Genomic DNA, 15,502 nt, shown 5'->3' on the forward strand with positions numbered 1-15,502 from the left:
ACAGGACGGCTGCAGGAGGCTTGGGAAAGCCCCCAGGTAAGTGAATTTTTTTTCCCCACCAGTTAAGGTTCCCTTTAAGGGGCGAAAAGACTGTGGTCCTTATGTGGTTAAACGTATGAGGAGTCAGGGTAAGTACATTGTTTATTAGAGCTGTAATTTGTTTAGACATGTTCATTTGAGTGTAAACATGTCAGATCTAGGACAAACTCCGAGAGATCTAATCTTTAAAGCTCATGAACAAAATTAATTTGATACAAATTTGAATTTCGGGTTTATATAATTTCACAAAGATTATGCAGCACAATATACTGTATATTTTGCATATGCATTCCCTGCAGATGTACAAATCCACTGAGAACGCTGTGTACATTGAACACCGAGGTATTCAGTATGATGTGTGAAGAATGAGTAAAAATGAGGATGTCTGGCACAATCCCTAAAATATAGTAATTTACTGATAAAACTTAGGAGAGGGTGTAGCTACAGCAAGGTTTCAAAGCGCTCTCTGCTCCTCTCTCAAACTGTAATAAGTCTATGTTTTGCTTCTGCAGCGCTTCTCTGCTATATTTATTCAAAAGAATAAGTAATACTGGAAGATTCTCCTAATTTCCCATAAATATTAAGTTTACTGCACATTGTTCTTAGATGTACCCCGAGTTGAATTGCCCAAGGTGACATAGGTCCCTGCCTAGCAGTGTTTAAATTAGACTCAGGACCAGTTCACATTGGCACTAAAAAACGGTTTGGTCGTGGATCCTTATGGATGCGAACGGATCGTAACAAAAACGGATGCAAACAGATCCAATGTTAACCTATGGATCCGTTCACATTAGTTCGTTAAATTGGGTCCGTTACATACACTCTGCTGAATGGACCACAAGTTTGGTGCTGCAGTGATTCTCTGGACAGCGGAGCCCAGTGCAACAGAAATGGATGCTGAAGTACTGCATGGGGGGCAATGAGAAACAGATTGTTAAAACACACCGGGCTTGATTCATTAAAGCGTGCTAACACAGTTAACACACCTAAAAGCTTTGCATGTGCAAACTAGGGTGCTAATGCTAAGTAGTTTGTACGGGCAAAGCTGTTACTGATCGCACGCTATTTGGTGGGTGCGAATCGTCACACCGATGCTCGCGAAACATAGCACCATCTGCATGCAAAGTACGCTTATCAGGCTATTTTGCATGCGGATGGTGTGATGTGTTGTGCGCACCGGTGCGACGTTTTGCATGCACCGCTAAACTTTGCGAGCATATTAGCGCGTGCAAAGGCACTTTGCAAGTTCTAAGGGGCTTTTCACTGGCGAGCTAACACTTAGCACGCTTTAGTGAATCAAGCCCACTGGCTAAAAAAATAGACCGTTTTATCCAGCAAAAATTGACTTTATTGATGGGGGTCTGGGGGGATAAGGGGAAACTGAACGGAAACAGTTCCATTCAAACGCAAATCGGATTCGCGAGTGCCAGTGTGAACCGGCCCTTCCTGTCATTTGGATTCAGTTTAGCGAAGTAGCAGTGTTCAGATTAATGTGGGAGCTGAACTCCGTTGACAAGCAAAAGGGTTGTTCCGTGTTCATGAACAACCATTTCTAATAGTTCACAATGCACTGCCATATATGCTTCTACAGAGTTGTACTTCAGCATTACATTTTGCAAGCCACATGAAAAGGCAATCAGTTCCCTGGAGCTTCTCTCTGTCGTACCAACTGAGATGACCCATTATTGGTACAGCTTTTCTCCTGATTTTGTTTTATATTGTCTGGGCAGTAGTGTCAGTGGCAGTGAGTAGTGTCTGGGCACACACTACTCTAATCCAGTGCCACTTGCCTATGGAGTTCCACAGGGTTCTGTACTATCACCATTACTCTTTGCAGTCTACATGCTCCCACTGGGCAAAATAATCCAGAACTATGGTTTAGGATACCATTGTTATGCAGATGACACACAACTGTATCTGTCCTTCAAGCCTGGAACCCAAGACCCATCAGCATCCATAAATGCGTGTCTAGTGGATTTACAAAATTGGATGAACACCAGCTGGCTGAGGCTGAACTCTGACAAAACAGAGGTGTTGGTGGTAGGTGGTCCACACATGAAGGATAAAGTTCAAAACGCTCACCACCTCAAACTAGCAATTGGGGGAGATACTGTACAGTATAAAGACTCTGTGCGAAACCCTGGGGCGATCCTGGATGAAAATCTAAAACTCAGACAGCAGGTATCAGCTGTCGTCAAGTCTTCCTTCTTCCATCTAAGAAATATAGCGAAAATCAAACACCTTATCCCAGCTGAAGACCTACCTACCCTGGTTCACGCATTTGTATCCTCCCGACTAGACTACTGCAACGCCCTGTTAATCGGATCTACAGCGAGTACAGAATGCTGCAGCCAGACTCCTAGCCAATGCCCCCCGCAGCTCACACATCACCCCAGTACTGCAAACTCTTCACTGGTTGCCAGTAAAATGGTGAATCAATTTTAAGATCTGCCTGCTGACATTCAAGGCTCTACACCACATGGGACCCAAATACATAGCGCCGCTTAATTTGAATCCTTATGCAGATTGTTTGATACTCCTCCCTATATTGCCTGATGAAGCGGGGGTTGAACCTGCGAAACGCGTTGCATTTCTTTTTGGAGTTCCTAATAAATGTGTTTGACTGTCTGAATCGCAGTCGTTGTCGTGTCTGCTTGAGGGAGGTAAGACCACCACTTCCTCCTTCAATTTTGCCATTTAAGTTGGTTTTTAAGCTCATTTAATCTAATCTTATACTTTTGGCGCCTCTGTTCATTGTATACAATTTTGAGTCCACCCTTGGTGGAGGGTTGCTACCCTTTCTTCCTGTCTACAGAGAGCGACTTCTTAATCCTGAGTGGGGTCAGGACAATCTCCCCACCTGCCTTTACAGTGGTTGCCTGCTGGTGACTGTGACTTGTGAGTATCTAGCAATACAAACTTATTGCCACCTTGTCCAGTACGAATTACACTATTGGGGCTCTTGGTGTTCCGTTTTTAATTTCCACAATAAAGCTGTTTTTGTATTTTTCTATACCTATGAGAGACCATGATTATGACTTAAAGAGGACCTACATACAAAAAATAAAAATCCAGCACGCTGCTGTACAGAAAAGTTATATTTACCTTCGGAGTCTTATTTTTTGTACGGAGGTCCTCTTGAAGCTTGACTAGATTAGGTGCATGCTTGTTTCAGGTAAGTGACTCAGCCACTACTGTTGCCAAAGAGATCAGCAGGACAGCCAGGCAACTGGTATTGTTTAAGGGCTGATTTCCACTACAAATCTCAAAATAAAAATCACAATTTTGATGCAATTTTGTTACGATTTTACAATGCAATTTTGATACAATTTTCACTGGATTGCTAAGAGAAAATGAAGAAAAAAATGCAGCATGTAGGACTTTTCCAATCAGGAAAAAAAAAATAATCACATTGCATCCAAATCGCAGCAAAATGTCACATGTAGTGGAAAACAACCCAAACAACTGCAATGCAGTTATATTCCTGTGGGGCAAGCACACTAGTACAGTGTGGCATGTTCCATCAGGATAATGCACTGCATGCAACTTGCGTTTACAGTAGCAGTGAAGCATACTTTTTATGGTACTGCATGTTTCACTAATCAAATCAAAGATAGCTTTATTGGCATGACCAAGATTCATTACAGGTATTGCCAAAGCAAGGGGAAATAGGGGACATGGGAGGGGGTGGGGTATGGGGGACAATGGCTAAGCAGTCTGTGGACATTTTTTAGGTTTACAGTTCCGTTATGCTCCTCTCAGTCTGTGGCATGCTGTGACATAGTGTGCAGCGATTGTCACTGTGGATTCCTCTTCTCCCAGTAGGATATATGTTTTTCTCTTATCTTCTAGTGTGAGAAAGTCTGGGGATAGTCCCAACAATTTCTTAAAGTAAGTGTCCCTGGTTGTAGTATATTTGGGGCAGTGCAGCAGGAAGTGGCTTCCATCCTCAAGGGTCTTCTGCTCACAGTGTTAGTCTCTCCTCCCTGGGTTTGTACGTCTGTCTGTGTCTCCCAGACTCTATTTCGAGGTTGTGAGCACTCAATCTGTATACACTCAGGATTTTCCTCTCTTGAGAGTTTTGCAGCTTTTCCAGGTATGGGGCCATTTTATATTCTCTTTGTAGAGACTGGTATATGGTTAGCTTTTGTGACTGTTTTATTTCACTCCTCCATTTTTCCACATAGTCCTCTTTGCTCTTAGCTGTGGTGTGTTTTATCTGGATTTTTGTTATGACCTGTGGTTCGGGGGTTGGAGGAAGTATAGAGCTGACCACGACTTTCAGTGCACATGGCTTTTCTTGGTCTTCATTGTGCAGCATGGCTTTGTAGTGGGGTTAGTCGGGGCTGCTGCTCTGTAGCTGGGCCCAGGAGGACAACATTCTCTTCTGTATGTCACTATATGTTGTGTAATGGGTCACGATGCAGGTCTAACGTGCGATGCGGCTTTATGATAGTGTTGGGAACCTATTACAATGCAATGTGCATAGTATGCAAGGAGTCCAAAAGGAAATAAATATGGCAGCCTCCATATCCCTCTCAGTTCAGATGTCCTTTAAACAGAGAATAAAATTGTGGGCTATCTAACAAAGTCATTTTTAGGAGGAGGATAGATACATTGTTTATTTTCACTGCAGGTTCACTGTACGCTTTAAAAAAAAGGTGCAATACTTAAACAGTCAGGCATACACAGTGTTAAAATGTGCCCAGTACGTCAGCGTAGAGCTCGACTATAGCATACAACATTTAAGCTCATGGTTATAAAGCATTGCACAAGTTCCATTACCAGTACCATATTTGTCATCAGTTGTATATGCAGAAGAACGGAAATAAAAGACCTCATTCATGATGATGAATCAAAAATAAATCATTACAGGCAGATTAGTTAGGAATTCTGGCAGATGAAACAAGAAGGCCATGGCCCTTTTACAAAAGTAGATGTGACAGGTATTATAGCACAATGCCACAATCACAAAAACAGCTGCTTCGATATGGCTAGAACATAAATAACTCAGCTACATAATTTGACAGACACCCTCATGTCTAACAAGGAAATTATTCCTCACACCCCATACAGAAATCACACAAACTACTGTACTACCACTGCAATAAGAAAGGTACTATTGACAAGTCAATGTCCAGTATTTAAAGCTTGCCACACAGAAAACAATATGGCAGCATGATCATTTGTGGTTTTAAACTGAAATAATCACATTGGTAGAATATGGGGTGTTTACGTATCTCCCCAGATAAAGGAGATCAATTACTCCATAAATCGTTTGTAAGATTTGTCAGGTTGCAACTTGCTATCAGATAAGGTGTAGAAAAAGCTTGTGTGTTGGAACAGTCATTCACATTACATTGCAAACTATCACAAAGCAAAATATCAATTTTTATTGACTGCAAAGAATACAGATAATTTAGTAAATCCTTCTAAACGTGTCCCGAGTCTACCTGGAGTTCAGACAGTACACATACAACAATAGAGTTCATAGAGCCCATAACATTGGACTGACCTTGCACTCAGATGTTCATGTTCAATGCTACTTGCCAACATCATTACACCTTCCCAATATATGCTTGCTTCCAAAACCAAAGATGCTGCACAGGGCTGTTTTCATGCTGCCCATGGCATCTTTGTGAGGTGACCCCCAGCACCCATTGTATAATACTGTATTTATTAGCATACGTGACATGCTTTATTTCACACATACTTCCATGGCTCTGCAAAGCTTTGGTTGCAGCTAGAGTACATACAGCATTGTATGTTTACAGCATACTTAAAGTGGGGTTAAAATTCAACGTAACAACAAACTATCCCATATCAAATCCACATGAATTTTGTGGCAAAATCCAGCTCTGGGCAGATCTGAGTGTCTTTAGTATCAGAGCAGGTGCCCGGAGCTTGATCTAGATGCAGTCCCTTCCCCGCCCATGTCTTCCCATCCCACACGGTGATGTAAATCAGTAACAATCTTCACTGCCCCAAGCACCATTAGGGGAGGGTCAGTGGAAGGGACTGCATAGAGATTACGCTCCAGGAGACTGCTCTAATACTCAGGTTTGCCAAGACCTTGATAGAGGGGATTCCTTTACTACAGCAACTAGGATGGACATGCAGAAAGCATGGACAGTAAGAACAGTCACTACACTCTATGGTACCATCTTATGTTATGAATTGCAAACCCACTTTTGGTACTCTTTAAACTGTGGCCTAAACCCAAAAGCTCTGCAGAAGTGGTGCTGTGCATCATACTAAACTTGTCACCATTGAGAGCCACATTATTGGATATTCTTACATTATTCATCTTTCAGCTAGGTGAATCAGCTCGAAGATACATGATTGAACAAGATGTACATTCATTGAATTTTTAAGTATTAAATAACTTAGTACTTACAAAAGAGAATAGGTTATGAATGAAAACGTTGCCTCAGAAGCTCTAATGGAATTAAACGCTCTCAACCTATTCAATATTCTTGCAAGTACCAAAAACTGTAATAAACTATTTTTTTTTATCATGTATCTATGTCCATTGGTGACTGCCCTCACAAACCACTCTATTGCAGTGCTAATCAGGGCCAGAACTGCTTAGCAACTGCCACTTCAACTAAGAGGCCAATCTTGTCACAAAAGCCTAAATCAGTTTTTACCATTGTGCCCTCACATCTTGGCCCTCAAAGAGACCCATTCTCCTTTCTCAGGCCCCTAAGCTTGCAGCAAACACCTCACATATGTCACTGCACTGGTGAAGATAGAGGGTATTGGTTTGTATCAAGGTTAAAACATACCTGAACGGACATGTGACATGATGGGGTAAACTTGAGTACATATTGTACCAAGCCTACTAGAATTTAACTATGTTCACTGCAAAGTTTAATAATAAAGCCAGTGCTATATGTATGGAATTGAAAGTTAAAGAATGAAGGGAAGCTCTCCTAAGAAGTAAACACAAGTCAAAACTCATCTGGTAGAGCAAATATTCCTGATAGAAGGAGTGTTGAAAGCTCAAAAACTGCCTTCACAGCACTTGGAGCACAGAGGGCTGGATGGGTGGGCAGGATGGGCAATTACATCCAGCCCACCCATCCAGCTCTCTTTGCTGCAAGGGTGGTGATAAATATGACCCTGGTTCAGACTGAAATACCTACTAATTGTGTTGTTAGATTGATTAATAAAGCCCCATGAACAGCAAGTAAGTAAATATACTGAAACGTGGACATGCTCAAAATGTAGATATGTATTATAGGGCATTGTTTAGTAAGCAAAATTTTGTGTGCCTGACCCCATAAAGCCAGATGTTTGCACTGTAGTTCACTCACCTGCTCATGCTCATTTAAATGTGTGTGAAAAATGCCTGCCCCAAGCTCCATTAACCCTTTGTTCGCTATGCAGATTGGTATTCCCCAGGGAATTCAGTGCTCACTAGTGTGCGGCTCTGCTCCCTGAGCAATACCTGCCCATGTGATCCATAACTTATGGGGTATTTTAAAAAAGTGGGGAAACAAAGCAATCAAAATCTACTGAGTGTACATAACTATGTAGTTTCTGGTTGGAGAGTTACTATTAAAAATAGACCTAATACTGAACTATACCTACACCATAAACTCTGAATCAAAGGACATTTGAGACCAAAAAAAAAAAAAAGTGAAATGCAATACCTGCTTTTGTCAGTAATGTCCTCTTTTTCCGGCTGACCCCTTTGTTTTCTGCCATTCCTCTGCTATGCTGTCCTTTTCAGACCTTGACTAATATTAGTCATGACCTTTGATCAGGAACTACTCACTCAGACGATGCTGTCCTCACTCTCGGCAGTTCTCCTCCTGCCTGGGGCTCATTTAGCAGCAGAATGGCAGCGACCAGGAGAAAACGAAGAGCACAGCCTGAGAAATTAGGCCATTACTAAAAAAAGCAGGTACTGCATTTCACTTTGTTTTTTAGTCTCAGATGTCCTTTAACACATATATAAAAAAAAAAAACTTTTAGTGGATCCGAGATGAACTTTTACTCATTGCATAATGGTGTTCCTTTCATATAGTTTATAGAGATTTCCTGGAGCCAAATACTTTGTTTTTGTTTTAATACTCTAATTCCCTATAAACTAAACAAGCCTCGCCCACAGCTTGGCATTTTTAGACAGTAGCAAGGGCTCATGTGAGCTTAGTCTGGGCAGGAGGGGGAGGTATTACTAGCCAGAGATTTCAGAGGCAGAGGGGAGGAGGGAGGAGGAGGGGGAGATTAGGTTTTTTTCACAGGCTGGGTGCTGAAGATGCAGATAAGCTTAGCCTGTGTATAATGTTTACAAACAACCTGACTGCTGACATTGTATCACAGGAAGAAATAATCATTTTATTGAAGGTGTTTGCAGCTAGATTTGCTGCGTAAACAATCTAAACTTTAGATAAGATATATAGACAAGTTGCTTGTTACAGTTAGTTTTTCATCTCGAATCCGCTTTAAAGCGACCTGGGCACCATCTACAGAAAAATATTTATAAATTAACTTCTCCCTAAGGAAGGTTTATAACGGATGGTGACTTGGGGGGGGGGGGGGGGGGTAGGGGTAAATTACCTATGGGGGCTGTTTTGTGGCCCCCGTCTCCACAAAGGGGTCCATCTTGCATCGGTCACTGCAGTTCTTCAAAGGGGCTGCAAATCCAGCTAACCCCCAGCCCAAAGGTATGCCTGGAAATGCAGAGTTCCCAGCCCTGCTGCATTCCGAGGGATGAGCGTGCTAGTGCATGCTGGGAGATACAGTATTTAATGTCTCTACAACTCCCAGCCGGGAGAAGTTAAGACTACATTTCCTAGCATGTACTAGCGGCCGGGGGAAGCTTATCTCCTAGCATGCAGCAGGGCCAGGAACACCACATCTCCCAGCATACACCAGGGGTCAGAAACTCATGCCCCCATGCCCCTGTCAAAAAACGCATGTCAGGAATGCTGGAGAGAAGCAAGTGTGGTCAAAAGGGGAGCGGGTTGTACGTTTTGTGCATGTGCAGACGAGTACCTCCGAGGCAAAGGTCAGCGACTTAGTAAAGTAGCAGCCACCACTGGAGCAATCTGCAGAGGAATGGAGCCTTGTGGAAGTGATTTGGAAGCCCATTAAGGCTATGCACACAACCCCCCACATCTCTGTGGTCTATTTCCAAGTAAAGTTAATGAGCTAGTTATACAATTGTGGTCACATTCAAACACCTATAGTGAGAACATTTTGGAAAATCCAAGAGTTTGTATTTAGCACAAGAATGACTCAGTGCAGTTGTATGCATGATACTACTCTTGCATGACTGCTACTTCACCAACCTTTTTACCTATTCTCATTATGGTCCGCTATGACTCAGATGAGGATTGCAAAGTTTTGACACCTAATAACATAAAATATTTGATGAAAAGTGTGAAACTTCAGTCATCCAGCATACATGACTGAGATTTGTTTCAGTGCTTATAAGCTTTGCAGGACCTTAATAAAATTTGACCCACTGCTTAATGTGCATTATTATACTCCAAGTTAACCCCGGCGCAAGTAGGTAGTGTTATTAGGTTTTTCCAAAATTTATGGCCATTTATGTAAAGAAAAACTCCAAAGCAATTTCTGAGCTGAAAATGTAAGAAATCTGATAATTATTGGAAGTATTTTTGCTCTCCTGCATGCCTGCATTATCTCCACATAAATAAAACATTACAACTTTTTTTTTTTTTTTTTTTTTTTAAGCAAAAATGTCACAAAATACCATCATTTTAATTTTGAATAGTACAGCCCTGCGACTTGTATGAATATCGGTACTCTTCCTCCAACAGACATGCCACTTCTCCCTCTCCCTGTCTGCTTGTTGGAACCACACCCCTTGCACTGGCTGATGCCCTCTCCCCACAAATATCCGAGTGTGAGGAACCCAGAGCAACACATAAGCCTTCACGGTGGTAGAGTAACGGCCTGTGCCTCCACAGACTGCAGTCAGGAAGAAGGTGAGTGGCAGTACACAGACACGCCCCCTCACAGAAGGCAATGCACTGCTGCTGGAGAGGAGGAGGTGGAAGACACAAAAGAAGCAACAAATACCCTAAACAAACTACTTACTTTAAAACCACACATCATTTGCATCTATTTACTATACATAAGAGTCAGGCAGACAGCAGAGCTCTAAATTTTTATTCACGGAGAGGGGCTTCAAGAGTCCAATACAAGTTAAAAGTCAATTCACTCAGAAATTATCTACTAAAGGAGAAGCGTGAAATTAATTTGTGTTCACTGCAAACATCTAGACATTTCAAAGTGGGGCAGCACAATAATTATCCCTTTTGCCTTGCAGCTCTTGGCTCCTGGTTTTGACTTCCACCCAAGGATACTTATCCCCACATTGTTTGTGAGTGTTTCTTCACACTATCTAAACTCAGACTTGCACATTAACTTGTTTCTTCCCAGAAACAGCCTCTAGTCTGTTACAATATTAGATTAGAAGCCTCTCTAAAGGGTTGTAACCCAGGGGAATGGTTCTGTGTAATGTCTATTATGTGAATACAGAAAATACTTAAATGAGTAAGAATTTATTTGCACATAGCTGAGTGTTGGAAATGACCAAGACTTCACTTAGCAGTTATTTGGTACACACCACCTTAATAAATCACTATAATAAAATATAAACACTGTATGGGACATAGGACAGTTTGCAAATGTGTGAGTCAATGAATCACTCACTGATGGCTTTTGTTTTGTGACAGACAAAATAAAAAAAATTAAAGCTCTATACAAACAGGTGTTTTAAAGAAAAAAAATGAATGTTAAAGAGTTTGGTGAATGATAAAGAATAATATCCAAATACCATACTATTATGGTATATGTGGTCACATGGAGAGTGTTCTGGGCCTAAAAAAAAAAATCTAAAAAGTGGAGTCTCAATTAAGCTGTCACTTCAGGACCATGGATAGAGCTTTACTCATAATGAAGATAACACACAGCACTATCAGCTGTTTACATATTCAATACACTTTCCTCAGCACCATAGACAGCTCCCATGCCTGCATACATGTTTATGTTGTAAGTACAAGAGACAAAAAAATAATATATAAAGCCAAAACCACTTTTTCAACCATATACTAGCAGCGTCTCCTAGTTGGAAAAATAGTAATCAACACTATACCACAACTTATATATAGGATCAAAGGAGATTTTATGAGTCATGCAATGTAGAAATAATTTGTATATCTAACCTAGAAAACACACAGACAAGATATATATTTTCAATAGCTTCACAACAGACTTCAGTAACTAGTAGGGCACATACAAAAATAAATGCTATACTATCACTATCTGTCACTGGGATGCTAAACGGTTTACAAGATATATGCTTTTATCTTCATCCACTGAGTCTGCAAGGATTTGGTTAAGTAGTTAATTACACCACAAAACCCATTCACTTACAAAGAATGTTGTGTCTGGCTGACTAATTATCTCCAGAAATACCTTAAGAAGGATCTCTGTGTTTGATGATTCTATTAATCTCAGCTGAACTGTCAGTTTTGTGCACATCACTAAAGAGTATATCTTTAATACAACTAGGGGGGCATTAATAGAGACAGAAAAAGACTGGATCTGAAAAACAGGTGATACATGGCTGAAGCCTACACAAACATCAAGAACATTGCAACCTTGAACAGCAGCAGGAGAGGGAGGAGAGTACTGGTAACCCATTCAATGCTGAAGGGACATGTACAGGAGGCCTTATCTGCAGCAGAGGACCTACACACCCCCAAATGAGCACACGCTCCATTGTTGTGACTCATCCAATTGAAATAGCCAAAGATCTTCACAATGGTATGCATCAGTTTTAGAACTGAGGGTCAAATAGCATCTTATAAGCATCTGCTAATGACTAACATCAAGAGGGCTCAATCCTGTATATACTAACTTTGTATCTGGAAACATGCAACAGCAGTGTCATTAAATGCATTTCTAAGCAAGGGCAGAGGTGGCAGTAACATAAGCAAGGTGTACAAAGCACAAGGACATGCATGGTTACAGATGCTCAGTCCACGCTCCATCACTGGAAAAGTGATGACCCTGGAAGTACAATCTCTCAGTTGGTGTTCACAGAGATGAACATATATGCCAAGCCCAATGACCTTCTAATGTCCCTTAAATGAGGCTACAGATGTAGATATAGAAGAAGACACAGGAGCCCAGCCATCATCAGCAAATACAAGCCAATGAACATGTGTTGTGTGATGGACTCTAGCCTACTTGGCACACTGCGGAAGCCTCCTACCCAGTGACTGGTGACCCAGGTGCATCTGTCACACTTGTAGATAGAGGACAGATGAGCACAGACTGCCTGCGGGACACCGCTGCTTGCCTGCTGGCCAGACTGCCCCCTCCCTCCCTCCTCCTGCCACACTGACATGGGGACAACAAAGCAGCTACAAGTATGGCAGTGCCAGGCAGCCCCCTCCACTATTACCTGAAGTCACTGTACGGGTGTATGATCCAGGCCCCCGCGGACTTCACCCTCTCCTGCTCCCTCTCCACAGCCTTCTGGCTGCCGAACATCCGAAGGGAGAACTTGTTGACCCCGGGCTGCAGCATGGCAGAGAGCTGCCGCTGCATGAACCCGCTCCGGGTCTCCTCTTCTCCGGCCTCGCCATCCTCAGTGTCCTTGCCCGGGGACGACCCCCTCGGGGGTTCCGTAGAGAAGGACACCTTATGCTCCCGGGGCGGCGCCTCGGAAAGCTCCCGCCTGCACTCTCCATTCGGGCTGCCTTTCCCGGTGCCCGGGGTCCCCGCGGAGCTACACGGGCTGCGAGTGCCCCTTCTCCCCAGTGCCCGGGGCTGCTGGTCATCAGGTGTCGCAGCTGACTCCACTCCTCTCATCCCCGCAGCGATTGAACCACCGCCGCTGCCGCCTCCCCGCCCGTCCATGGCAGCGGGGACCTGCGGAGTGAGCTGAGGGAGGGACCGCGGGGCGGGGCCACTCAGTGAGCGGAGCTGGAATGACATCTAACCAATGCCGAACGAAGTGGGAGGATATTTACGCGGCCATCCAATGGATGGAGTATGTGGGCGGAGCATTCGGAGGTACTTAGCAGAATCACTCCGGTCCATTGCATGGTGGGCGCAATGAGTGTTCGTGACAGGAGGGAGCGGCACAGCATCATACGACCAATTGAAAGCAGCCTTTTATGAGTATCATATACACAGCTTCAGTGATAGGACAGCGAGCTAGCGAACCAATCATGAGCACTATACACCACAACGGATGGCGAGGATGGATTAGCAATGAAATCTAGCGGAGTCAGAAGCCAGTTACCGTGGATTGGGCGGGTCAATAGAGGGGTGTGGCTTGGAGAGCTATAGACGTGATAGTGGATAGATGCGTATGCTTGGGGGGGGGTAGTTGGAGGGAGGACAGGACACTCAGTGCTGAGTGTGTGTGTGAGGGGATGGAGAGCAGAGCTGGGGAGGGATCTGCCTGGATTTGATGCTAATCCTGAGGCTCTGCAAATCTTGCCGGGTTATTTAGGCAATGCTATTGTTCACGCAGCAGTACTAACTTATGTGGCACTCATTTCACTTGGGAAGATTGGCAAAATAGTCTTCGCACAAATTGCGGAGCTTTTGCTGAAGTTACAGAACAATTATAGATTAACCACAGAATCAGCTACGCGGCTACAGTAATATGTTTTGGACAGACTTTGTTAGGATTCTAAATTTTTTTTAAAAGTTTTAATTTATGAGTATTTCGCTGTTTGAGACATTTATTTCCTTTCCTGGGGGACATCTAAAAAAAACCATCAGATTTTCTGCATTACAGGGGGGGTATTACAGGTTTCCATGAAACTTTGCCATGGCACTAAATATGAGTTTTCAGCAAGAGTGTAGCAATAGACCCTGCAAGGGATGCAACCGCAGGGGGGGGGGGAGTCCAGAAGCCATAAGGGCAGGGGTCTCAAACTTAATTTATCTGGGGGCCGCAGGAGGCAAAGTCAGGATGAGGCTGGGCCGCTTATGGAATTTCACAATCGCGGTGCATCGCCGCCTCTGCCCGCCCCTCTCACTCTTCCGTCACAGAGAGGGGCGGGGAGAGGCGGCGATCCGTGCGGCGATTGACGTCAGGAGGGGCAGAGCTAAAGCTGAAAGCTCTGCCCCTTCCAGGAAATGCCGGCGGATTGCCCCCCCCCCCAGGCAATTTGGGGGCTCTGCAGCCCTCGTTTAACGGCGGGGATGCAGCGGATTACTTGGGAGCACTGAAGCGAACTATAAGGAAGCTTTTGCCAGTGAGGGCCACAAAATATTGTACCGAGGGCCGCAAATGGCCCGTGGGCCGCGAGTTTGAGACCCCTGCATAAGGGGTTCTGTCTTGAGAGACTGACAATTAAGGGCAAGGAGAGAAAAAAAACCTTCTGCTATCTGCATAATTGTTTTAATGACTGCATCTGCTCAGCCACTGATAAGGAATCATACAAAGTTTTGCTGACAGTCCCTATTCAGTGTTCAGCAGGGTCTTGTGTACAGCACTATTCTACCCCCAGCTTGTCTACCCCTACGCAAGTGCTGTGTCCTATAGTGATGATTGAGGAGTCTGGGCATGGAGAGAAAAAAGCTTTCCATTCTCTGCACAATTGTTCTAATGACTGCATCTGCACAGCCACTGATAACGAATCATACAAAGTTTTTTGTAGACAAAGATTTGTAGAATGTCCCTATTCAGTGTGCAGCATGCTTTTCTGTACAACACCCAGCCCCAACCTCTCTACCCCTCCCCAAGTGCTGTGTACTTTAGTGATGCTGGAGAAGTCTGCAGAGCCAGTTCTGCTTCGTCAGAGGACTGATTGAGTGTAATAAGCTGAGGCTGGGAGCACACTCCTCTGTAGAGATGGGAAGTTCGGATCTTTTCAATGATCCGGATGATTCGAATCGGATCCTTGAAAAGATCCGGATCTTTGATCGAATCTCGGATCATTTTACTACCAAAGCATTCGGGGGTGAAATGAATAGCAGGACAGGTCTTTCCCTGCTGTGGACAGGAGAAGGGTAGGGGGGTGGACACACAGAGAAGGGGAGAAGATGGACAGAGGGCAGGGAGTGTACAGAGAAGGGAGGAGGGACGAGCAGAGAGCAGAAATGTTTGTTTGCACACAATATCCACACGCTGCAATCATATGCTTTACATGTATTTCACCTATATGTTCATCTGTGTACTTTGAATGCAAACGTCGCACAGTGAAAAAAAGCATTCCCCAAAGCATTCCCAGAAGTAAAGTGCAGCTGTTTAGAGCAGTGCAGGAGGATCATATTGCCCTGCAATCACAGTGCCTGCAAAGTTACTGAGCTGTGCTGAGCTGAGCCAAAAGCTTCCAATGTGTTCACTGTGCACAACTACGGAACAGACAGCCTATAATCAGCAGCACATTATAGCCAGTATGTGTGCTCTACACATATCTGGCAGTGGCACCCATGTCCCCTCTCTCTC

General features: G+C 43.7%; 1 protein-coding gene across 3 annotated transcripts in view; it reads right to left on the reverse strand.

Moving 5' to 3' along the window:
• HCN2 (hyperpolarization activated cyclic nucleotide gated potassium and sodium channel 2) overlaps positions 1-15,502 on the reverse strand; it is a 219,051-nt gene that overhangs the window by 106,101 nt on the left and 97,448 nt on the right. For 2 of the 3 annotated variants that reach the window (XM_068234058.1, XM_068234057.1), the window contains exon 1: positions 12,494-12,975. The exons of the other annotated variant lie outside the window; for it this stretch is intronic. In XM_068234058.1, the coding sequence (XP_068090159.1) occupies positions 12,494-12,951 (458 nt within the window). In that variant the 5' untranslated portion in view covers positions 12,952-12,975. Of the gene's footprint in view, positions 1-12,493; positions 12,976-15,502 lie in introns of those variants that run through there. 3 annotated transcript variants of the gene reach the window in all.

This window comes from Hyperolius riggenbachi, chromosome 1 (genome assembly GCF_040937935.1).
Source record: "Hyperolius riggenbachi isolate aHypRig1 chromosome 1, aHypRig1.pri, whole genome shotgun sequence".
Taxonomy (NCBI): domain Eukaryota; kingdom Metazoa; phylum Chordata; class Amphibia; order Anura; family Hyperoliidae; genus Hyperolius; species Hyperolius riggenbachi.